General features: G+C 42.0%; 1 protein-coding gene across 1 annotated transcript in view; it reads left to right on the top strand.

Moving 5' to 3' along the window:
• VIPR1 (vasoactive intestinal peptide receptor 1) overlaps positions 1-24,330 on the top strand; it is a gene marked incomplete at both ends in the record, with an annotated part of 87,620 nt that overhangs the window by 8,313 nt on the left and 54,977 nt on the right. Inside the window, one exon of the mRNA XM_084283021.1 lies at positions 10,617-10,713. Coding sequence (XP_084139147.1) covers positions 10,617-10,713 — 97 coding nt within the window. The remainder of the gene's footprint in view (positions 1-10,616; positions 10,714-24,330) is intronic.

The following is a 24,330-nucleotide window of genomic DNA, read 5'->3' as shown; positions in this document are numbered from 1 at the left end:
TATGGATAGGGATACTTCCAACCACACCAGTTTGCTCAAATTCCATCCAACTTGGCCTTAAACACCTCCAGGGATGGGGCACCCACAAATTCTCTGGGCAACCTGTGCCAGTGCCTCACCATCCTCATAGTAAATAATTTCCTCCTTATATCTAATCTAAACCTACCCTCTTTTAGTTTAAAACCATTACTCTTTGTCCTATCACTAAAACATTTAAGCATTCCACACAAAGCAGGACCTCTCCTCAGACAAACGTGGACATCAGCATAAAATGGCATATGACAAATCTCGTCTGAATGTAGTCATCTGATATTTTTGTTTGTGGTTATGTTTTTTTGTTGTTGTTGTTTTATCTGTTGACTTGATGGTTAATCCTAGGCTCCCTGCCTCAGTTTCTCCATCCATCAAAAGAGGCTAGAGATACTCCCTTTGTAAAAACTTTTTGAGATTTACAGCCATTGGCATCACCTGTGAGAGGTCTGGTGGTGCTGTACTGCTAAGATTCAGTTTTGCCATCCGAACACTTACATCTCTTTGTATGTCACTTATGTCCCGGTACACTTCCCCTTTTAAATAAACAAAGCAGAAACATTTTCCCCTTGAGCTTTTTTTCCCCTGCTGCGTTGTTATCTGGTAAGGAATGATGAAAGGAAATGCCCGGTGTAATAAAGTAGAATTAATTATCTGCCTGAGTAGCCAGTTCATCACAATTTATTTGCATGGTGGAAAACATCTGTGAGTTGACTTTGCATCAGGGACTGATGGGAAGCAAAGCTATAACTAACAGCCAAACTGGCATAGTGAGACCATGAAATAAATGAGGGGCTGAAGTCCTTGCTTCTTTAAAGCCATTGATAAGCCTTCTTCTGGCCAAGTATAGCTATGTCCATATTGTAGAAATTGCCAGTGTGGGTGCTTTGATTTGTAATACAGATATTTCTAGTACCTGACGCTTTGCTTTGGTCGTCTGTTTCACTTGCCACTCAGCTGTGTACTCAGCAAAAGTGACAATAATTGAGATGCAGCCTTGTCATAGCAGCCTTGCATCTGGGGATCTTGAGTCTTTTCTGAGAGCAATTAAGTGGAAGGTGGTTGGGTCTGGCAGAGGTATTAGGTGTGGCCCTTAGGCTTCTGCAAAGACATCAGTGCTCTCTTCAAGTGGAAATGTTTGTATGCCTGGTTTAGACAGTGTGTGTGTATATGTCATCTCATATTTGTTATATTTCCATGTGTGTCTAAGGCTCTTAGGCTCATGTTACAACCTGCTTAACCTGTAGATTTAGATCCTTCTCAGCCAGAAAGAGTGGAACCAGATTTCTGAGTTATTCCCATGTTTAAATAGAAGTGGTTTCCTTATAGACCATTCACACTTTGAAAACTGTTCAGGATGGATTCTGATAGTTTCAGCTCTTGTCGATTGTCTCCTCCAGGAATGTAAATCCTTCCTAAAATCTCCATCATCAGTCAGTCTATTAAGTGCTGATGAGAAGATGTGTTTCTTTATCAATTGCTTACATACACTGTGTTGTCTATATAGACCAGCCGTTGGGCAGGGTGAGGGGCATCAAAAATATCTGAATCCAAAGCTCCCAAATGTAAATGCAATTAAAAGCATTTCTCTAGGAGAGCTCTGCAAAACCAGACAGTGATCTCCAGCAAGTTTTATTCTTCTAAATCAAGGCTGCCTCTGCGTATCTGTCCTGCACTATCTTAGGTAAGGTTCTCTTCAGTTGCCCTCTGAATGGTTTTCTCCATTCTTGTAATTTTTTTTCTTCACTGCAGCAATACTCCCTGTGGTTGTCCTAACCTTGCACTCCCTCACATGTTTCTAGCAAGGTGATTTACCCTTTGGTTCTATCCTCAGCTAAAGAAGAGAGGAGTGGCCCTGTGCTGATTTATCAAAGATGGCAGCTCTTGTTCTTGGTGTGTCTCCAAATCACTGGGGTGCTCTCGAATCCCTCATTATTAGGAGTAGTGACTCAATCCTTTGTTCTGAAATACAGCCTCAGTAGGTATCTTGTCTTGGTAGGCTCTTCTTGGAAGCTGGTGCTGGATCCTTTAGGCTGTCTGTGAGAAATCTTTTTATAGAGAGCTCTGATGCTTTATAAAGGATACCTTACAAATCTACAGGTGATGTCCTCACACAGAGTCTTGCTGATTAAATCCCTTTTGCTTCCTTTGAAAAAGGAGAGATTCTTTTTTTCCTCATCTCTGAATGAGCCAAAAACATCTTTTGCCAATATTTTTGTATTTTTTTTTTTCTGGACTCCCCCTTGGACATAACCAGTCTTTGAAATAAAATGCCTATATAGATTGTTCCAGATATACATGGAGTTCAATATGAAGTTTGAATGGTAGCACAAACAAGCCCTCTTAGAGCTGCATTTTCAGGATGGGAAGTAGTATATGAATAGTAAAATCCAATGATATTTGTCCTAATGCTGGTTTAATTAAAAATGTTGAAAATATTGACAACCAAGGAGGCTAAAACCTTATCACCAACTGTATTGTATAAAGATACTGTGGTTACTGCTGGAAGGATGACATATATTGTAAGAGGAATTCTTATATGCATGTCTTTTTTATTATGTGTTCTGTGTTTTTTTGCTTCTTTATTTCCTCCTAGTTGCTCTTTGGAAATTGATACTGACCTTAACAAACCTGTGCTCAATTAAAAAACAGACAGTTTGCCGTTTCTTATGTTTGCTGGGAAGTTTGGAAGATCCGTGTCCTGAAGTCACTGACTGTTCAGTGAGCTCAGGAAAAATGCAGCCAAGTGCTGCAAATGCTGAATGTCCCCACTTTTGACTGTTCAGCTGGAGATGTTAAGGCTGTGCCATAATAAATGCCAGAAAGCCTCTTTCATCCACCCTGCTGGATGCCACTGAGCTTCAGAGTGCCTCCTCTGCCTAGAAAAGCCCATGCCTGGGACACTGGCTGCTGGGCTGCCCTATAACATTGCCACCTTGCTTTTCACGGTTGTTTCCCAAATGCATAGGAAAGACAAAAAGCCTGAACTTTCAAAGACAAGCATACTCCAGCCTATGCTATATTGGTGGTGCAGTAACTCTGGATTAGTGCCATTTCTAGACATTCTTAAAGCTTTCAGTTCCCTAAAGTTAAAAAACATTGCACATTTCTAACCCAAACTATGGTTCCTCAAACCAGACCACTGCAGAATTCCTGAGAACATCCAGATTTGTTCATCCTGCTCCCCAGTTATAAATAATATCCAATAACCAGCCTTCTGGGAGGCTTGTGGAGTCCTGTGTGTCAACAGCTGTACACAGCTCCCAGGCAGTGGGGCCTGACTGAGAACATGAAGTGTACGGAAGAGACTGCAGGAGCTTTACTGTGATTTTGATCAAGCTCTTTTGCCACAGTCTCCACACTTACAAGCCCATGAGCTCCCCAGGGGGTTGCTCAAACTGCCACTCTCCATTGCTCCAGATTTGGGAATCCCTTCTGCTCTTCACCCCTACCCAAAGTCTTATAACTTTCTGGAGCTATCTGAGCAGATGAATCCAACTCTTCTTCAATACTGTGGCAGGTGTGCCTGTTGGATGGTCATGTCTGGGTTGGATCTAGAAGGAAAACAAGATTCCGGTGCCACAGTTGGAGTGAAATTAAGCAGCAATAGATGGATACAGCAAGGAAAAGGCAGGACTGGGTGGGGGCCCCAGGGCTTGGCCAGGGCGAGAATCAGACCTGGATGGATGGAGGCTTTGTCAGGAGTTAGGGTCTTGCCCAGGACTGAGGTGACAGGAATGAGCATAAGCAACAAGTGGATTTTGCCCACTTGGGGCTTTAAAGTCTCTTCTGAGTTGAGTTGGGGACTACTTCTCCTGTGCACAGCAGTCAAGAGGTGGCTACTCATTGGATGACTCAGTGCTGGGTGGGTGGCAATTCAGGAAAGGATTAATAGGTTCGCACATTCTCATGAAGACAAGTATCTTTTTTTGAATAACAGCCTTTCAAATTCAATGGATCTTGAAAACAATACAACCCATAAACTTATTAGCATGCTTACTAGTCTTTCACTCAACTTCTCCTGACAGGTACCATCTCTCTTCTACTCTTGGAGTACACTGGGGAATGATGGGGCTGCCTAAAGTGTAATCATTCGACTTAGAAATGAGCCCAGGTTTGTGGGTTTTCTCATTCAACTTTAGGTATTTGGAATGTAGACATCCACCTCTCAAATAGTTGCCTAAGGCTCCCTGGATGAAGCAGTATAGGTTAAGTTTCCTCCAACCTATTTTAGACAGTTCCTGTAGCTTGAGGTGACTCATGCCCTGAAAATGCTTGCTTCTGTCTGCAGGCAAGGAAGGATAATTGATGTGAAACAGGCAGATGTAGGTATCTACATTAGAGATGTGTGCTTTTTGCCTGTTGAATCCAAAAATCATGTGTCTGGGTCCTGGGGCTCAAGCAGTTCTGGATCTGTATTTCTTTTGTTCCTGTGACTCCCTGAGCAGAAGCTTTGGAGGTGAAATTCCTCCAGAAGGTTTGATCAGTTCAGTAATTAATACTTGGAACAACCTTTAAGAAAAGAAGAATTTTCTTCAACCAGGCTCTGTTCCTTAGACCCAAAAGTAAAAGGAAATTAGAAGCAGTCAGTGACCTGTATTTCAGGGCAACCTGCAGGTTACTTTGCTGCACTCCAATTTCTAGAGATGTCAAGTAGTGGAGTCCCCCTTTTTCCTTCCTTTGCTGCCCCTTGGGATAATCACTGTCATTCATTGCTTATTTCTTTTCACAACCATAGGAGAGATGTTACAGCCCTTTGCTCTTCTGTGCCCTGAATAATAGATCTAAACACCACTGATCTCAGTCTTGAAGCTGCTCTCTCTTTCTGCAATAACCTACATTGAAGTCCTTCATCTGAGCTTCCTGGAAAGGAAATTCATGCTTAGCTACTCCAGATGATAATTTTAAGTAAGGAGCTAAATTTTTTTACCCAGTCATCAGAGCTGTCTCCTACACAGTAGTGGGAATTTTCTGAATCGCTGCCTCTCATTTAATCTCTCTGTGTCATTACTCCAGTGCCAGGGCAGAGCTTCTTGCTTGAGAACCTAATTCAGCTTTCCAACAGAGGGATATACAAGCTTGTCAGTAAGGAGTTAAACAACACAGCTGCTCAGCTTCCCTTTCCTTCTGGTTCTTCAGGCTCTTTGCAAAACACTGCACATGTTTCTTTGATCTCCCAAGCCCTCCCACACAGAGGGGACAATGAGACTAAATGAAGTCTCCATGCCTCCAAGCTCCTAGATTGATTAGGCCAAGTTGTCTTTGTTTAACACGGCCTGCTTAGATGAGCTGGAAGAAAAACATCTGCTTTCCTTGTCAAATGATAGATCTGTTATTGGCATGATTATATTTGGCAGAAGCATAAAATTGAGTGAGCAAACCCAGAGTAAGGATACTTGGGTATTTGCCTGGACCTCTTTTATTTGGGATCATTTCCTGAGGACACATGCAACTACCCTTAGTCTGAGAGTCCCTTGCCGACGGCTGGTTGCAGAGTAGTGTACTTACAAGAGCTGAGATCATAGCAGAGTATAGCTTGGCTCTCCTTAAAAACATGTAATTGTTTTTGCAAGTTCTGAAACTGTAGTTTCCTTATTGACCCTATGAAGGCCACACAGAGTGCTTTGTATGTTTTGAGCTTGGTCTTATCTCTCTTTTTGTCTGTAGTGCTTGTATGTAACGCTTACTTCCCCTTGCTGACATGACATTTGTACTGTGCATTTGATTCTTAGACAAAGTTCATAAGAGCAAACAGTGGTAATACTTCATAAATAATTTATAACTTTTTTTTTTCCCTCAAGACCACCAGAGCTTATGAAGCTCTTAGGTTTGACAGTGTTCAAAAATGTGTTATCCATCAATACAGATAGAAAACCTTTGTTAGTATGTTCTGTGGGTCCACTCTCTTCGCTCATTCTTGCGCTTGAACTACACACAGTGGTTTTTTGGCTAACTGAAAGGGTTATTATGAATAAAACTCTATTTTCCTGAGGATGTTCAAAAGGAAGAAACTGCAAATATAGTTTTAAGACAGAGCTGAATGAAGTTATGGAAGAAATCAGAGCCAAGACTGTTGCATAAGAAATTCCCTCAGTCCTGTGTTCCTACAAATAATAAGCGTAAATGAAAGTCTCTGGACTGAAGCTAGCGGTAAGCTCTTCTGGCATAGCTCGAGCTCTCTAGGGCTATGCTGCTGAGGCTTAGAATAAGACCTACCTGCTAAAATCTTTCATTTCCTTTGCTGTCCACATAAAAAAAAAAGCTTGAGAAACCTCAACACTGCCTCAAGCAGTGACTGTGAAGTTGTGTTACAGGCAGCTGAGGCTCTTGTCTAATACATTTACTGCCTCCCCATAGCTTCTGTGAAGGTCTCTTCATTCAGACCACTCAGAAAAATGTGTCACTATTGTACAGCCTCTGGGAACTGAACGGAAATGGGTGAGGGATGTGGTTTCATCTTCTGTAAGCTTTCCTGTTCTACCCCTCCCTTGTTTGCCTTGAAATGCTGTTGTCACTGTGGTCACTCCAGTCACCGTCTCTGCTGGATTCTCCAGGTGACACTCTGAGATCAGGAGAAAAGGAGGTGCTGGGTCCCATGTTACTTCTTGTGAGCCCCTATTCCTGTTTACCTGTAGCTGTGGCTTTGCTGTGAATCCTACCTGCCTTTGAGGAGTTGCCGCATGGCTAGCCTGGCCCTGCCAATGACAACATAGATGAAACTGAATATTTCTGTGGCTCCTTCAGTCAATGACAATCCTTTAGATTTTATTTAATTAAAAGAGTGTACACAATGGCTTTCTTAGCATTACCAGACTGCTCACTAATCCTCTAACAATTGTTGAGATCCCACGGGAAGGAAAGCTCTCATTAATAAAGACTTTGGGGATAATTCCACATGGGAGTTGCTGCACAATTCAGAGCTAAAGTAAATCCAGAAAAAAAAAAAAAACTTCCCTTCATCATTCTGCTCAGGGCTTCAGTGTGTGTACTGGGAAAATGGCCCCGACAAATCCACCACGATTTTTACATGGTAACTCATCCTCTCCATGAGGGCATTTAGGAAGGGAGGGTGTACTGGGCTTGAGCTAGCTACACATCCATGATGGACATGCCAGGGAAAAAGGATTATTGTTCACTGGCTAATTTTAGTGTGATCTAACCAAAGCTATGGTCATGCTTTCCCTTTCTCTACACTTTTTGTGTGGGAAATGTGAATTGGTGCAGCCCTTAGCCCTGTGTCTGTGTGGCCAGTTGGCCAGTTCCCCTCTGCTGTGAAAGATGCCAAAATCCCAAATCTCTGCTTCTCCACAGGGAGAAAAAAAAAAAAAAAAAAAAAAAAAAGACCAAGCTGTGGAAGCAATGAAGTGAGTTCATACCAAGCTATCTATAAAGTCTACTTCATTCCCTTCTGGGAGCAGTACACCAAGAAAGGAGAGTTATTTAAACTCTGGTCTCAGGGAAGGTACATTTTAGCAGGCAAGACTCCCAGCTCTTGTGGGATCTTTGCAGTCATAAGCAGTTTGTCAACTGGGAAACGAATTCAGGCAACTGAACTTGTCACCCTGTTCACCACCAGGCCAGCTGAACTGATGACCTACTAAAATAATAAAAAAATAAAAATAAAAAAATGCTTTTCTCTTTCCTATTGGTATCCAAAACCATTTTTTCTTCTTCTTCTGCAGTCTTTGTTAGCCCATAGCAATGACAGCTGTGATATGTGAGGGCTGTGTTATCATTGGGGAGGTAGAAGTAGGATTGCTGCAATTATTTATTTCCTTATTTAGTGAATGTAGAGAGTGAGCCGTAAACTAGAAGACTTCAAATGTGAGTCTGTTTGACCTTGATGATTCAGTTTAAGGTCTTTTAGACACTAAATTCACACATCACTGGCCTTCTCCAGCTAAATAGTAGGTATTTTAGTCTGAACTGGTCCAACTCCAGTCAGCAAAGAGACATGAAAACCTTCAGGGCTGATGCTCACAAGCTCTCTGTGGACTAGAAGGAATAGTAAAAATCAGTTCATACTAAACACATTGCTTTTACCCAACTAAGAGAAGGGAAGATGTGTCCCAATGAGAAAGAAGGTGAAATACTCTAAAAATAAAAGGTATCTTGTGCTATTTTAGGAAGCTTATTGTATCTATGTGGCATCTGGGTGGTGTTGATCCAATATATGTTCTACGAGGGGCCACACACTCCTGGAGGGAAGGATGTTGGCAAGGAGGGCTACCCTGGGGCATCATCATATAAATCCTACCCCAGTGCCAGAGCAGTGCCCTGCTCTGCTTAAAACCAGTGGGGACCAGGCACCTAAGTACTCCTCCAGTCATTAGAGCCATCCACCTTGCTTAAAAGCTCACACCAGCACTATGTAAGCCAGATCAACTGTGTCTTGATTAACATAGATTTATTTCCTCTAGGACTGGATGGAAAAAGATGAGATTTTAAAAAATATATCTGTAGACAAATTTCCCTGAATCTATCATAAGCCCACTTCTGAAACTACTAACAATGTATTGGCTCTGCTTTTTTTGAAAGGTGATGGAACATTTGCTCAAAAGTAAATATCAGGTAGTGGGAGTAAATATGCAATCAACCAATTTAGGCATGCATTTTTAGTGCAGGAAAGATGGTGAAGTACTTGCTAATGGGCTCAGTAGAAAATTCGCTGCATAAAAAATTAGAAAAATGTGTTGTAAGAGTACATAACACTTTGCCAACCCTGATCAAAGTTAGAGATGGATGAATTAATTTATAAAGTGAAAACTCAAATTATTTATAAATGTGAGATGAATTTGGCAATAGGTTAAGTCCAGAGAGTTTTAAGTTTCCCTTGAAAAAGTCAGAATGTTCTGAGAGCAGAACATCTCAATCTTTGTTTTTCACAGCAAACCCCTTGTGCATTTTATTTACAGTTAAAATAAAAAGGCAAGAAGTGCTGTAAATTAAAACAAAAAGAACCTACAATATTTTAAATGAGACAGGATAAAAATTCCAAAGTGCTGTTTTCCCTTGGAAAAAAAAATAAATATTTGAGTACCAAGACAACTCCAGATAAGTCTCCCACACCATGTTGTTTTTGTTGCTGTTGTTTTAATTTGATTGGAAAACCACATAATTAATTGTCTATACATTACTAATCAAGGCCCGTTCCCCACCAAAAGGAAACTACAGTCTGAGCAAGAGATGAGGTGGAAGAGGGAAGAGAGCTGGTTGGATTAATAAGAGATGGTGAGAATAAAAAGTAATACATTCAATTTTCTTATAATTTCAATCCAAGGGGCAAATTACATCAAATAATTGTTCCTTCAGAGGGTTTCTGAATCTTCTGGTTTCTAGCCTTGGCTAGAGGATGAGTAGGGAAGTAGCTCATGTTTTGAAATGAGACGTGAAAAGTTCTTTCCTTCCTTTCTCTGCTTATTTTCAGAAAAAAATAAATAAATAAAGATAATCACCAACAGTGAACACTGAATCAATGAGTTTTAATGGGGACAGGCCCTAACCCTGCCTCTCAAATCTGTTACCAACTCAGGGTCTTTTCTGTATTTAGCAGTGACTGCACAGACTCAGGCCAAGACTTCTGCTCTCTCCACATCATTTCCCCCTCACCATCTCTCTGCAGCTCAATAGGTTTCTTCCAGCTCAATGCAGTTTGCCGTCTCTTTGAAAGAGACTGGGCTTTGTGTTTGGTTTTCTGTGGTGCCTTGCATAATGGGACCTGGATTTCAGCTTGCCTTTGCCAAAGCAATGAAGTGGGGTGCTCTCTCCAAACTGGGAGCATGTTGGGGACATTAGCAGAGTTGTGCTGTGGGTCCCCTCTCCGGCTCCTGGTTCCATTTTTTGGAAGCAAATTGTCATGATACATACTTCGTGATTGAAGCAGTTCATGAAATTCATGATTTAAGGAGGCCACGATTAATTACCTGTGCATCTATAGACATGGCTTTATTACAAAAACAATGTAATTAGATCCGACTTAGCAGAAACCACTTGGGGGAAAAAAAAAGTCATGTTACTGGGAATTTTCTGTGTTTTAGCTCCTTGATCTCCCAGTCTGCATCTGAGATTTTGTTCTTATTTGATTTGGGTTTTGTTTTGCTTTGAATTAGCATAAGCCAGGAGGCAGGCCATGTGAGAATGGAGGAAATAAACTATGTAAGCACAGATCCCACTGCTCTTGGCATGAATTTTAAAGCTGCCATCTTCCTGCCCTAGATAGCTGTCAGTGTTAGGCTAGTCAGGCAGAGCTCCTGGAGCATAAAGAAATGGAATTCCTCCTGATAATCAAAAAATAAATAAAAAATAAAAATAAATAAAAAATTAAAAAAAATTAAAAAAATAAAAAATAAATAAAAAATAAAAAATAACATTTAGATTTTTTTTAAAGAAGGCATGGAGGGAAATGCATTTTTTTCAGTAGGCACTGGTTTACACCCCCTTCTCTTAAACAAACATAAAATGAGACTGGATGCATATCCCCATTGTGCTGTGGCTCAGGAGAGCTTGGCTGGCCGTGAATCCCTAGGAACACGTCCCTGAGTACAGATGGGTTTTGCTCACTCTCCTTTTCTCTGCCCTTTCTGTAGGTGTCCAGCACGCGTCCAGAGTGCAGCATCATTCTGGAGATTGAAGAGGAACGCAGCCAGTGCTTGGCAGAGATCGCTATGGATAATCAGACCTCAGGTAAGGGACCACCCTCTTCTCTCCGTGGCCTGCAGGCTGACATCCCTGGCCTCACATCTACCTTACCACTGCCATTTCTCACCCCTTCTTCTGCAGGAGCAGGGCAGTGACTGGATTCTCTCCAGCTGGTGTTGAGTTCTTATGTTAGTATATAAAGAGAAAAAGGTATTTCCAAAGCATAATTCCATCAACCAAGCATTTGAATAGCTTGATGAGAGTCACCCCCAGTCTCCCAGCTGAGTGAACCCTGCCACTGTAGTTTCCTCCCATACATCAGTCAAAATCGCTTCTGTCCTGGGGGCAGAGCAGAAGAAGGAAGGGTGTGCTCCATGGCTGAAAGGGGACTCTGAGGTCTGGCCAAGTAGCTGCAGGTCCTCTCCTCGTTCACATGCCAGGTCCTGGTTTTGTGTTTAATGGAAGTGTAGGGACCCATGGAAGACTGTCAGGTTCTGAACATGAGTGATCAGATCAGGGAAAGGGATGGGAAGATGCATATTCTGCTTGAAATTTGCATCCCACATCTTGAAGAGGAAGAATTGAAAGAGGATGTCTTCTCATCCTCTTTCACTTGGCATTGTTTTTAAATAGGCTGCAGACTAAAGGGCTGTTGTGCACAATGCTTATTAATGATAGAACAGCATCCTTGTGCCAAGCTGGTCCCTAGGGGAGCTTTACTGAATGCAAGTATGGCTTTTGGCCCCTGCTTTAATCTACTGAGATATATTTTCCTTTGATTTTGAAACTATTTCAAGCATCCCTGTACAGTTAAATGGAGCTGTTTGAAGAAATGTTCTCCTAGAATCCAGTGAAGAAGGGAGTCGTCAGGGTAGTTTAAAACCTTCACTTGAAAGCGAGGTAAATGCTTTATTTCATGGACAAAATGTTCATTTTCATGGACATCTAGATAAATTCAATTAAATACAGTACATTCAAAATGGAAAAATAAATACTTAAGCATTAATATTTTTTCTGATTTCCTCAATGAAAAGTTTAATCCAAAATATATGTATTTTTTCTCCACTGAAGTAAACTGCTGAGTGTATTCTTGCAGATTCTGATGTAAAACATGTTCAGTCATATTGCAAGCCATTAATGTCTAAGCTGTAGAAAACATCTAAGAATATTTTGGAGTTTGGGTTTCGTAGTGGAATGGTGAAAAACTGGTTGGGGTAATTCTACATTTCACCCATCATTCCCATAGTCATTATACAGGACTGATTCAGAAATCATAGTTGTGAGCTTTATGAAATAGTCTTGTCCATGGGACAATACCTGCTACTCCTGAGTCAATGTTAGATGTCATTTGCATGTGTCTGTTTGTCCTGTGTGGAAATAGTCATCAATGGTATGAACGTGGAACAAGCGTGCAAAGGGACACAAACAGCATGTCTAACCAAGTTTTACAATGCAAACTTTGTGGAAAATGTTTGCCACCCATTTGCCTAGACACATCTGTAGGCATTTAAGAGCTCAGTACCTGCCCCATAGGAAAGCACTCATGACTGCCCTTGCAATCAACAGAAAGAAGCCAGAATCTCTCACATGCAATTGCTCTGGCTCTCAAATGGGAGACTATGAAAGTGATGAGGACAGGCAGCTTCAAAATGTCTAAGTGGCATGCATTTCCCCCTTGGAGTGTCCAAGGCACAGCATGTGAGCTCAAATAGGTAGAAAAAATCTGTTTTTCTGTAGTGGGACATAACTTGACAAATGTAACTGAGCACAGCTGCAAAATAAAACTTTGAACTTTGTGGGGTGGAGGCAGCAGGGACGTGAAGATTGTTGCAACTTAGTGTTGTCAGAAATAGATTAAAAAAAAAAAAAATCACTGCATAAAATCTCCTAGCTAAAGGCTCCCAAGGAAAATATAATTTTAACATGGTTGAGTCCCACAAAGGAGTAGAATGGAAAGCAATCAAGACTCCCTGCCATCTGTAATGTAATACCTTGATTTATCACCAGGTATGCGTATTGCCTTCTCTGCATTCAACATCCCGTTAGCAAAAAGAAAATCACTTGAGATTTAACAACTGATCTATTATCCTTTCTAATTAAATGAGTGGAATTAAGGAAACACATGGTTTCAATACAGTCTGGAAATAAAGCTTTGTTTAGAAGCTATTATCAATTGTATTGATCAGAGGGGCTTAATCACAGATGTAATTTGATGTGTCAGATAGATTAGTCATTTATTAAGAACACCTTATGGTAGTACTGAGATTGATGACCAGCTCAGGGTAAGCAGGTAGATTTCCGCTGATAAACAATAGCATCTGTCTTAACACTGTTTTGTCTTTGAACACCTATTCATTATGGTGGGTGTATGGGCACAGGTTAAATCAATGCTTTCTTTCTAAATTATATCTCTGTGGTTTTGGTCTAGGTAGTAGGTATCAGTTGCTATTCCTACCAGCAGCAAACCTGGACCACAGATATTCATTATGGGCCAGACCAGAGCCTGTCTGTTCCCCACTAGGAGTGTGATTCAGTACCTGTGAAGTTACCCACATTTGAGGAGAGTGTGTTAGGGCCACAGGAGAGGTATGGAGGTCACAAAAGGGTGACCACGTCCGATGAGAAGATCTTAGCTTGTTGAGACCAGGAAGGGCTGCAGAAGGTGCAACTAGGAAGAAACCATCAGGGAGGGTTGGTTTGAGCTGGCAAAGAATAAAATATCTGTGAGATTGAAGTTTGGGCTTTAGAGGAAGTTTGTAACCATCAGAGGACACTGAACAGCCTTTCAGGAGAGCTGCAGGAAGGTGTGTTTTATTGACTTTGTGATGGAGCTTGCGTCGTTTATGAAAGGGCATGGACGATGCAGTTGGGTATTGCAACACAGGACTGGGCTTCATGAGCAGGTCTGCCCTTGCAATCCCCTGCCCTGTTATTCTGTTACCTCGATGCTAAAATAACTACAAATCTTGTACAACTTGTATAACTTGTAACATGATGATTGTGATTCTGTAACAGAAATGGATTCTTTAATATTAAAATCCAGAGAGGTAGAATGATCTTTTGGATTCATGTTTCAAATAGATATTGGTTGAGAATGATTTGGTGAGAGATTTTTTCACCTGATTTTAGGTAGCTCTGATGTATTCTGGCTGAAAGTAGGCATCTCTTTTAGGATAAAATGAATCATGTTCAGGTTGTCTTGACTTGAGGCTTAGGGAGCTCATGTTGGAAATAACCAGAGCTCCCAGATGAATCCTGTCCTGGTGTTCAAGGGCTTGGAAAGGGATTGGCCAAATGAGCTGACGTTGTAATTCCATTATTAGGAGTGATGAGTCTGTACATTCACATACAAAAAAAGTATTTTGGGAAACAAAACCTTCATTTAAGTATTAGTTAAATGATCTTGCCAGCCTCTTTTGCCCCAAAGAGTGTTTACAATATAATTTGTAGCATTATTTTAAAAAGTCTTCTGAAGAACTTGTTACTGTGCAAGCGGCAGGACTCTCCCCTGCTCAGTGCAGGAGGTGATGCACAAAATGCCTCCTCTCAATCCCAGTGCAGAGTATGGTCCTGAAAGACATAAACATCAGTAATTTTTTTAATCAGCCTGTACCTTTCCTATAGTGTGATATAGGAGACATTTGCTGGGTATTAACATGTTGGAAAATGAGTTTTGGTTATTCTTCCTTTTATCACCCAGCCAAGGAAAAAGTGCTACTGGGTTGCATCACACATAGATGTACCTGAGTGCTGGATTAGTGAATCATTCTCTGCTAATTCCTTAATTTCCCACCCTAAGCATGTTTTAACCTCGCTCCCTGCTGGTGTCACAGCAGTTCTCCCTGCAAACTTTGCCTCACTTGATAACCACAGACTGATGCAAGTACAGTAGCACTGTTGCTGAAGTTACAGTGGCTCCTAGGTTTTCTTGGTTTCAGCTTTTCTCCTTTAAAATAAAAATAATATTTTCCTATCCAGAAGGGGTAAGTTAAGGACAAACACACTGAAAAGGATCCAGGTATTTTATGATTTGGGCTTCTGGAAGCACTGTAGGTAGATAGAAGAGGAAAGGCAGTATTTTGGCAGCACCCGCAATTAAAATTCACAAGAATTAGTTATGTATCTGAGGAGAAATAACACTCCCAAAGAGAAAAGCCACATCATTTCTACACCGTGGGTGCACTATATGTAACAGGTAGCACGTCAGCTCCGGGAGTTCAGGTGAAGAGTTCATGGGGCTCCCAGGTCATCCCAAATGTTCGTCAGCCAGTGCTGGGCAAGTCCTGCCTGGACTGGATCAGTTCGGCCCAAAGATTTGAATGCCTCAGTGATTGCTTCCCCACTGGATGAGCACAATGAGAAGTTTTGAGAACAGTTCTGCAAACAGAACTGTTCCCGCACAGCCAGAAGCTGCTGCAATAGGCGGATGCGCAGTAGCTGCCTTGGGCTGTTGTCTTTCCCTTTCTCTTTGCTCTCCAGCTGTGTGGGGCTGCTTCTCTGGTGGCATCTCCCGCCACTACAATATAAATAAATGAGGCAATTGCATAGCCTGGGGTTCTCCAAGGCACTTTCTTGTTGTAGGAGTAATGATGAATAGAGTTCCTCAGTCCTCTGCATTACTTTGAAAATGCTTACAAGCAAATTTCAAAAGCAAAGAATGCAATCCCAGCCCCACTGAAAACCAGGCTTTTACTCCAGATACTTTTTCAGCCAAGACATCTGTATGCAACGCGGAGACTGCTCAGCTAATAATACACTTAGCAGCAGTAGGGTTAGGAGGAGAGTATAGCTGAAGGGGATTTTGCTTTCCAGGCCCACAGATGGTGGCAAATCTCCCTCCATGTGAACTGTGTCAGAACCCCTAAAGGCTTGCTGCAAGGCAGGTCTCACTGCCGCATGGCTGCTTGCTGACTTCCACTTGCTTTTTTTATCCCTGAGCACAGAAAGTGACCTTTTTTGTTGTTGTTGTTTGCTGCTGCCTTTACTTTTTTTTTTTTATGAAAGCTTCTCCCTCCATGGGTGCAGTTTAGAAATAGTTGGGTTTAATTTGAAGCACCCAAATAAAATAATAAATAATTAAAAATCCTGACTTTTTTGGCTGTCTTTCTTAAGTCAACAAAAGCAATCAGGTCTAGGTGAGTTGACTGCACTCATTCTCTTTTAATCCCATTACTGCTAATCAATTCCCTCGGCAATCAGATATCCTTTTGGAAGGGGGAGAGTAATTTGGGGATGACAGTTCAATGAGGTACTGTGTGACTCATGGTTGGATGGGATGAGCAGCTCTGGTGACAGTGCTTCTGTGCAGGAAAGCACAACGTGATACATTAAATGGTCTTTGTGGAGCAACTTCTCTTCTTGTACTGGGGAGCCCAGAACTGGACCAGTGCTCCAGGTGCGGCCTCACCAGTTGAGTGGAGAGAAAGGATCCCCTCCTTGACCTGCTGGTGATACTTTTGACTAATGCAGCCAAGGACACCATTGGCCTTTAAGGCATGGGCACGTTACTGGCTTGTGGTCACCTCAGAATCCACCTGGTTCTTCTCTGCCAGGCCACTTTCCAGCCTATATAGGTACTTGGCACTACTGCTCCCCATGTAAAGGTCTTTGCATTCCCTTTGCTGAACTTCCTTTTCTTTATGGTTTTTCAGTTTGTTTGATTTCCTCCAAAAGGGAAGATCTTCTGCTCAATTTGGATCCTAAAATCCTGTAGAAGTTAAGAGGAAGTGAAAGGAACTCAGAACAGCTCAGCTGGAGGCAGTCAGATCAACATTTTGTCTGTCTGTTCGCCACAGTTCAGTAGTGAAGAGATAGCTGAGGTGATTTTTTAAGTGTCGTTGAGTATTGCCAGTAGCCATCAAGGAGCTGCTACAGTTGAGATGCTTCTGATACCTTGGGTACTTCAGCACTGCACTTTGTAGTTGAAATCTAGACCTATCTGTCTTGCAAGCATGATTTGAAACTCAATAAAAAATCAGAAAAGTGGATTACATGAAAAAAAATAGTCCCAATCACCCTCCCAGCCACTCTTCACGTACAATTAAGTTGTACGTGCTTCAGCTTGCTTTGGGCAATAAAAGTGAGTCCTATGATCTCATCACCATCACTGCCACATGCAAATGAACCCAGGTGAAGGATGGCCCATGTTGTTTATTCTTTATATAATGTATTTGCTGTTCCACAGACCTGCAGTAGAGGCTGGCTTGAAAAGCCAAATTTGGAGCTTGGGGTTCTCTTGCAGTCTCCCTTGAAGAAGTCAAGGCGTGTTTGATGAGAGAAGAAGCAGCGAACATATGGAAATTAAAAGTCAAGCTGGAAAAACGTTAATGAAGTTTAAATGAGGAGTCTGTTTATTCATCACCATCTGTTTATAGAGCAGTAAGATAAGAAATAATTAATAGTTCCTTGCTTGCAAAAGTTCAAGCGAATTTTCACCTTCCCGGTTGCATAAGACCTCCTGGGACAGATGATGTGTAGGTCAGGTTTGTGTGGCAGCCTCTCTCCAGGTGCACCGTGGCTAGAGCAGGCACTAGGTGGCTGCTTGCAGCGCAAGCACACGAGGCAGTGAACACAGCAGGGGGACCACTCACCCAAGGCTGTATGTGTCACGTATTTTGGCTGCGTCGAGTGGTGGTGCATCCCCGAGACCTGCCAAGTGCTCCTGTAGGTGTTTCTTACCCCTTCACATGCATTGGATGGATGGTTTTGTCAGCAAAAGGCCACTGCTTGAAGCTCAGTAGTGGAGGAAATGTTCAGACAAGCCAGCGAGCTGGCAGGTTTGAAGGCTGGTAGCTTTCAGGGGGAATATACACCTTGGTAGACATGCAAGGGGTGGTCAGGGTAATATTGTCAGATGGCACTAGTGCAGCCAGAGGACAGACCTGCCCCTAGGCTGAGGATGTCTGCAGAGAGAAGCAGACAAGCTTGTGCTGGTGGTTCAGAGCAGTTACAGAAAATAAGAAAAGAAAGCCCTTGGACAGTGGCTGACTCTTGCAAGCCATTAGCCGCACATCAAAAATGTTAACAGATGCTCTTGAATAAGTAATGTGGCCTCCAGTTGTCCAGTTGTTGTTTCAGAAGTGGGAAGGGCTCTCCTAAGTCCTATCTCATATCTACTAGCATCTCCAAAAATCCCATATATCCTGGGACACCAGGAATGACTGCTGCCTTCTGGAGAGCTAAATCAAGCCCTGAGGATCTAGTCAACATATTCAATGAAGACTGGAGGGCAAACCAATTCAGTCTGTTAAAATAGCCATTTGTCCTTAACAATCTCTTGAAAGACAAAAGGAACTGCAAGACTTCCTTCTATCTTGTCTTTCCTAATTTCTTTTTTTACTGTAGTCTCTAACACCAGTCCAGGGGATAAGGAGAGCTCCTTCATTTCAGTCTTGGTACAAGCAGTAGTGTTGGTCCAGCTGCCAGATTGGATATCAGTCCTTACCACTCCCGGAAACATGGCTCTCCTACAAGAGCAGAATATTCAGCCGTGTGTCATCAAGACCTTAAACTCTCACTTGTCTATCTTAAAGGATCAGTAGAAGAGTCAAGGAGCCTTCTATGTAATGGAAAATTTTCTTTCAGTTACCGGATGGAAGCCATGATATTCACTTGGGATGGGCCACTCTGTGGTACCTCCAAATGGTCTTCCTTCATTAACGCTTTTTTTGTCTGCTCTGGGACTCTTCCCTGCCACCAACACATCGTGCTGCAGCTCTTACAGCAGTGGCGCCTGCTCTGTGGAAATTTTAAAAGCCCTGTATTTCTTGGAAATCTAAAAAGCCCTGTATTTCTTGGAGGATCATATACCCTTTGCCATACTAGGAAACTCGGTACTGAAACACGAGAAGGAAGCATGTTGTCACCACAGAGGTAAACCCAGCTTCAACCCTCAGATGCGATCAGCCCACACAACTTTCCTATTGGCTGCTCAAACACAGCCTGAAGCTGTTGGCTGTTTTCCCACACAAGGAGGCTCTTCCTCAAGAAATGATGAGCAAAGGTGGTTTCCCTACAAAACTGTTACTTGGCTGTGCATGGTAACCCCCAGCTCAAGCTCTCTGCCAAGGGCTGGCAATTCCCAGTGGAGGTGCAGTGCCTTCTCAGGATGCCCTCTGTAGAGATGAAATTCAAGCACAGATCTACACAGCACCCAACCAATCTTCCATGTAGGGCTAAAAGCTGTTTTTTTTGTTTTTGCTTTTGTGTTTGTTTTTTTTTTTTTTCCCTTGACCTCATCTTTCTAGACACACAGTCATGAGATAAGATGTTAGCACATCTGTTTTCTGCCTTAATATGCTGTAGGGGTGGAGGCTTTGCTTTTGTTTTGCCTGTTGCTGACACGTCCTGGCTGCAAGCTTTCTAACAAACAGCCGTGTTTATTTGACTCGGGAACAGCTGTCCTGTAGCTTTTTGGGATTAACAACCATTTAGTGGCATAAATCTTGTACTGGAAAAGACATTTTAGCTTGGAGAATAAGTAACATTTGGAAATACCATTGGACTCTTTGGTTATTTTTCTTTTAGAATGCTATAATATGTAAATGCACATAGCATTAGTTATGCAAGGGATATAGAAATAAGGAAAAATGCCATCACTATAGACCAATGGAAAGCAAATCCAAAACATCTTCAAAGCTTTGGCTAATTGTTCAGATGAAATCCATCTATACAGAGCTCTAAATTTATTTCTGACAGTGTATTTGTTGACCTCACATCCCATCAGATTTCTGGTTAGGAAATATCTCCTTCCTGCTGTTTCGTTTTTTTTTTTTTAATTTTATTTTTCTTACTGACTGTGTCAGGGCACTTTATTGATGGTATCCAGCCTTTTTATGTACAATAAGTATATTGGAAAATGTTGCATATTCCATAAGTTATGTCAAGCTCCTGTTACAGTATATGGCTAAGATCCAAAACCTGCTGCAACTAGTGGATGTTTTTCTATGATTTTACTGTGCACTGGACTTTCTGTAACTTAGGTGCTTTTATTTCTTGATAGCCTGAGCTTCTAACCTAGGAAAATGAAATTGTGGAGAACAGAAGCTGAAGTCTGAAGTGCTATACAAGGTCTAAGTACGGCTTCTATTGTGATTTTTTTTTTTCTAATTACTGGTGTCTCACAAACTTTTCTTTTTTCTTTTTTTTTCTTCCCTTCTGACCATTAAATATGCCTCCAAGTAAAACCAAAGGCCAGGTGAAAATGCATTGCTGTCCCTCTTGCCCCTACCTACCTACAAAACTTCTCTTCTTCTGCAGATGCTCCCAAGCACTATGGGCAAGAAGCACACTCCCAGCATGTTCAATAAGCAAGAACCAATTCAGGAAGAATTTACTTGATAAAGCACACTCCAGCTTGTGCAACAACAGCAGTAGCTTTTTAGTAGCAGGACATGCAATCTGTGGCTTGTGATTTGTTGAGGTAACTTCCCTTTTCCCCTTCCTTTTTTAGTGGGGTTTCATATTTACCCACATTTACCATATTTAACATTTACCTGAAGAAGAGCAAGATAAAATGGGCTGTTGCTTGCTTGTTTGCCTTCAATGAGCAAGTCAAATGAGCTGGCCACTGGAATGGCTGACACTTCATTCAAGTGGCCAGGTCTTCTGAGCTCTCTTCTTGGTGCTACCATTCGAGTTGCCACCTATGTTTCCAGAATGGCGAGGAATTTACAAAGATCAAGGTCAACATTGTAAGGCTGAGGAAAAGTCTCCTGGCTTTCACAGGATTTGAACCATCAGTGAAAGCTGCTGCATTTGTGTCCTGTCTTTCCTGGACTTGTTTAATTATGAAACCCCACCAAATCTCTGATGTTCTCCTCAGAACATTCATGTCTCTTTTTGGTCAGTGAGATGGTGAGGGATGGAGGAGCTCAGCATCAGTCAGTCCCGTGTGAGATCTCACATTATCACTGCACTTACTGTTGCCTTCTTAATGATCAAGAAAGCATTTCTTGAGGTTGAGCCTACTCATCTTCAGCGACCTAAATTCAAAGAGACCAGGTACAGTTTAACTTCTCATAACTTCTGCAAATGCAGCGGCATTTGCAATGAGCAGTGAACGAGGAAGCCCTGGATCAATCCTTTAAGCATCCTCCATGTCAGAGCACTAAAGAACTGTTTCTTGTTTAGATGTTGGTGAGGACATAAGTGATATTTGAGGCAACCCACTTTATAAATCTTCGTCATGTCTTGGCATTTTTTGTTTCAGTTTATGGATTCTGGAATTAAGCAGAAAGGCTCAGTTCACAAGTTTGATTTATGAAACAAGTGATCTGGAGGGATGAAAAAAAAGTCAAGTGTTTATTTAGTTTGTTGTTTAAAGAAAAGCTGAAAGATTAGAAACTTTTTTTTTTTTTTAATTTGTTTCCTAGTTGATGTTGATGATGGAAAAACTCGTAGGATTTTCATGCTTAAAAATAATCCTTCAGAAATACTCTCTGGTGATTTCTTTCATGCTGTTTATTTAGAATGACTCAGTCTGGGGACTTAAGGTGAGTTTTCCTTCATATGTCTTTGGGTCAAATTTCTGCAAATATTCTGTAAAAGATATCTTTTTACTTTTCCTGTTGAGTTCCTGGACAGTTTCTACGGGAAGCCCCTGCAGAAGTGCAAATCAATTTTTATAGCAAGAAGCAGTGTTCTGTCCAGCTTGTACACAGAGTGGGAAAAATCAAATTGATCTCTCTGTCTTGCCACACATACAAAGTCCACAATAAACTCTTGTTATTTATCCTCACAGGGGATCTGTTTTGCCTTCTGTGATTTCCCAAGTCCATTTTCTCCTGAATTGGTACTGCAAACCCCTCATTGAGGGGAGAATAAAGGAGCATACGTGTGCCACAAAGAGCAAAGCAGTGGTGGGAAGAAAATGCAACAGTGCCAGGGGTTTGCCTGCTCTGGCAGTAATGTGGTTTTCCTTCAACTAAGTGGTTTCTCTGTCACATCCTGCCCACGGCGCTGAGGTGATAGCATGCAGCGATAGGTAAAAAATATCCAAATTGAATGCAAAGCTATGAAAAGTTGAAAGGGAAACTCTGAGGGGACAGGTTTGCTTTGGAAGAGATCATCAGTGTTGATAAAAATAAAACCACAAGAGGTGGAGGTGGCAGAGGAGAAATGCACACAGGATGCAGGAGTGGGGCTGGGGGACAGAGGGCACAGCAGTGAACTCAGGACAGAAGGGTTGAATTTTACAGACAAGAGTGGGAGGATTGCAGTTAAACTTTGGAGCCAAGCAAGCCCTGGTCAAAACCAATCTGTCACAGAAAAATAAGGTAAAGCCCTATTCTGTAAGTCCAGGCAGGGTAAGATGGGGTAGAATTAGAAACAGAAAAGACACAAGGGAGAAATGATAGGAAACTGCTTCCATGCAAAAAGTAATTAAATAAGCTAGGACACTTCAGCTTGAAAAAGAGATGCTTGAGGAGGGATATAAAAGAGGATTTTATGGTTTTCCTCCCCAGGGAAAGGGAGATTGTGACTAGGTTATAAATATTTCTGTATTCATAAAGGAACTAGGTTCCTAATGAAACCAGCAACGAGCAGGTTCAAAGCAAATTCAGAAAAGGATGTTCTTTCAGCAGACACTTGAACTGTGCAATTCCTTGGCCCAGGAGGTTGTGAATGTGAAAAATTTCCATGAGTTCAAAAGCAAAATCAAATCACATTTAATTTAAATGATTTATATAAGAAAAAGAGTCTTTCCAGAATTTTGTTCTTATTATTATGCACAATTTTTAAAATTTAAATAGAAAACCGTCCCTGATTCAGGAAGACTGGGCTCACTGGAGGCTGGGGCAGTAGTAATAGCTGTGAGGTTCATGGTGGGCTCTCTCACTCTCTAGCAAGACTGAACTCAAGTTGCCTGTCTGGAACTGAGGCACTATTAACAAATCCTTGCAGGGACCATCTTTTGGGGTCTGTTTTCTTCAGTAAGGTAAAAAACATAATACCCAACTTGGACAAGAAAGTCAGCAGAAAGATAATTGGTTGTAAGGAAATCAAACTGGCAAACAGGGGAGAGCATCTTTGGGTATAATAACTTCTACAGAAGATGTCAGTGGGAGAGTAAATGTCACCTGGTAGCTCTTTACAGCCCTAACTCCAGAGAGGATGGAAACTGCCTACTGATACTAGATTGGAGTGGAAATCAGTTTCCATTGAAAACACACCAGGTCATCGCTGCCTCTGATGGTACTGGGTGATATCTCAGCATGGTTTAATGTAGCTGTACCTTTGGCTTGCTGTTTTCTGCTTGTGGGTAGCGAGAGGCATGCAGAGATCCCGACATGTCCCAGGCAAAAAAATGGTATCTTTGCATCTGAACATAGATTCAAAGAGCAAAACTGTGCCCATGTCCTCCAGGAGAGGCCAGGAGTGACCCCATTCATTGGGGAGTGTTCGGTGGGAATGACAGATGTGCTGAAAGGCTTTTTCTCTGAGTTGGGAGTTCAGCTGGGTTAAGACCATGCCTTGGCACCAGCCTACTGCCATTCAGTTCTTTCATCAGACAAACCCAGTCACGTCTCAGAGCCACACCAGAGCTCTGCAGATTCATGTTTATTCATGAAGGGAACTTATTCTCTGCTGCTTCCCTGATAAGCTTTGACTGTATATTTTCTGTAAGTGTAGATATAACTCAAATAAATGTTCTTCGTGCTCTGCTTTGCCACTTCTGCAAAGCACCGTATACCTGTGCCTCATGCAAATTGACATGTTTTGTGTTTATTAACCTTTTAAAGGGAGAGAAAATGAGAGCCCAAGCTTTGATTCACATTTAGCAGTGACAGTGGAAAAGGTTACCACCTTCTGTAGCTGAGGTGGGGTCTCCTAAATCACTGCAGCTGGGACTCTGCCAGTGCCTTTAGCCACTGTTGTGGTGGCAGCCAGGGAACAGGCATGTCCTACCAGGGTGGAAGAAAAGCCATGTCCTGCCAGGGTGGAGACCACCCCAAGACAGACTTCTGAGTAAGAATCTCTTAGAGGAGGGCTCTCCAAAGCCTAGGCAGCTGTGGTTGGTGCAGCCTAGTTGCTTGGCTTGCAAAAAGGGAGTCCGAGCTCTTGGATGTAAAGACCTGAGCTTCAGCACGTGGCTGACAGCCTCCGGCCCATTCATTGATGGCACTCCTTGAGCAGTGCTTCAGGAGCCTGTTTAAAGAGGGAGAGAGTTGGCTGCTAGTAATTACACTAATTGCATGCCTTATAGTGAGAGGATAAGCAGTTTGATGTGCTGAGCTGAAGGAAGAAAGGTTAAAAGCCTGCTTCATTAAAGTTGTGAAGGATTTCTACCTGCAGCCCTCCAGAAGAAGTTACTTGGCTCCAGAGAGCACTTCCTGATTTACCAGGTAACATCAGGACAAAGCTGAAGGTCTGGAAGTCACAGTCAAAAATTTGAAAAGGGAAAGATTCTTACATATATGTGCATACTTATAATACCAAGAGTTTAAAGAGTTTGCCTGATTATCCAGAGAATTTGTGAATGCCACCATCTTTGAAAAAGTCACACACTTGTTTTCACACAGGGCTTCTTACAACTCACTAGTGATCATTTCCAAAGCAGAGGATAATCCTTAGCAGCGTGCATTCCTTGGTTTGCAGTAACAAGCAAATGAGCAGCACAGTCACATTGAATGAAATGGTATTGAAGGGTTTGCCCAACTG

This window comes from Netta rufina (genome assembly GCF_964035555.1).
Source record: "Netta rufina genome assembly, chromosome: 2".
NCBI classification, from domain to species: domain Eukaryota; kingdom Metazoa; phylum Chordata; class Aves; order Anseriformes; family Anatidae; genus Netta; species Netta rufina.
Note: the sequence above shows the minus strand (reverse complement) of the source record. Positions and strands in the feature narration are given on the sequence as shown.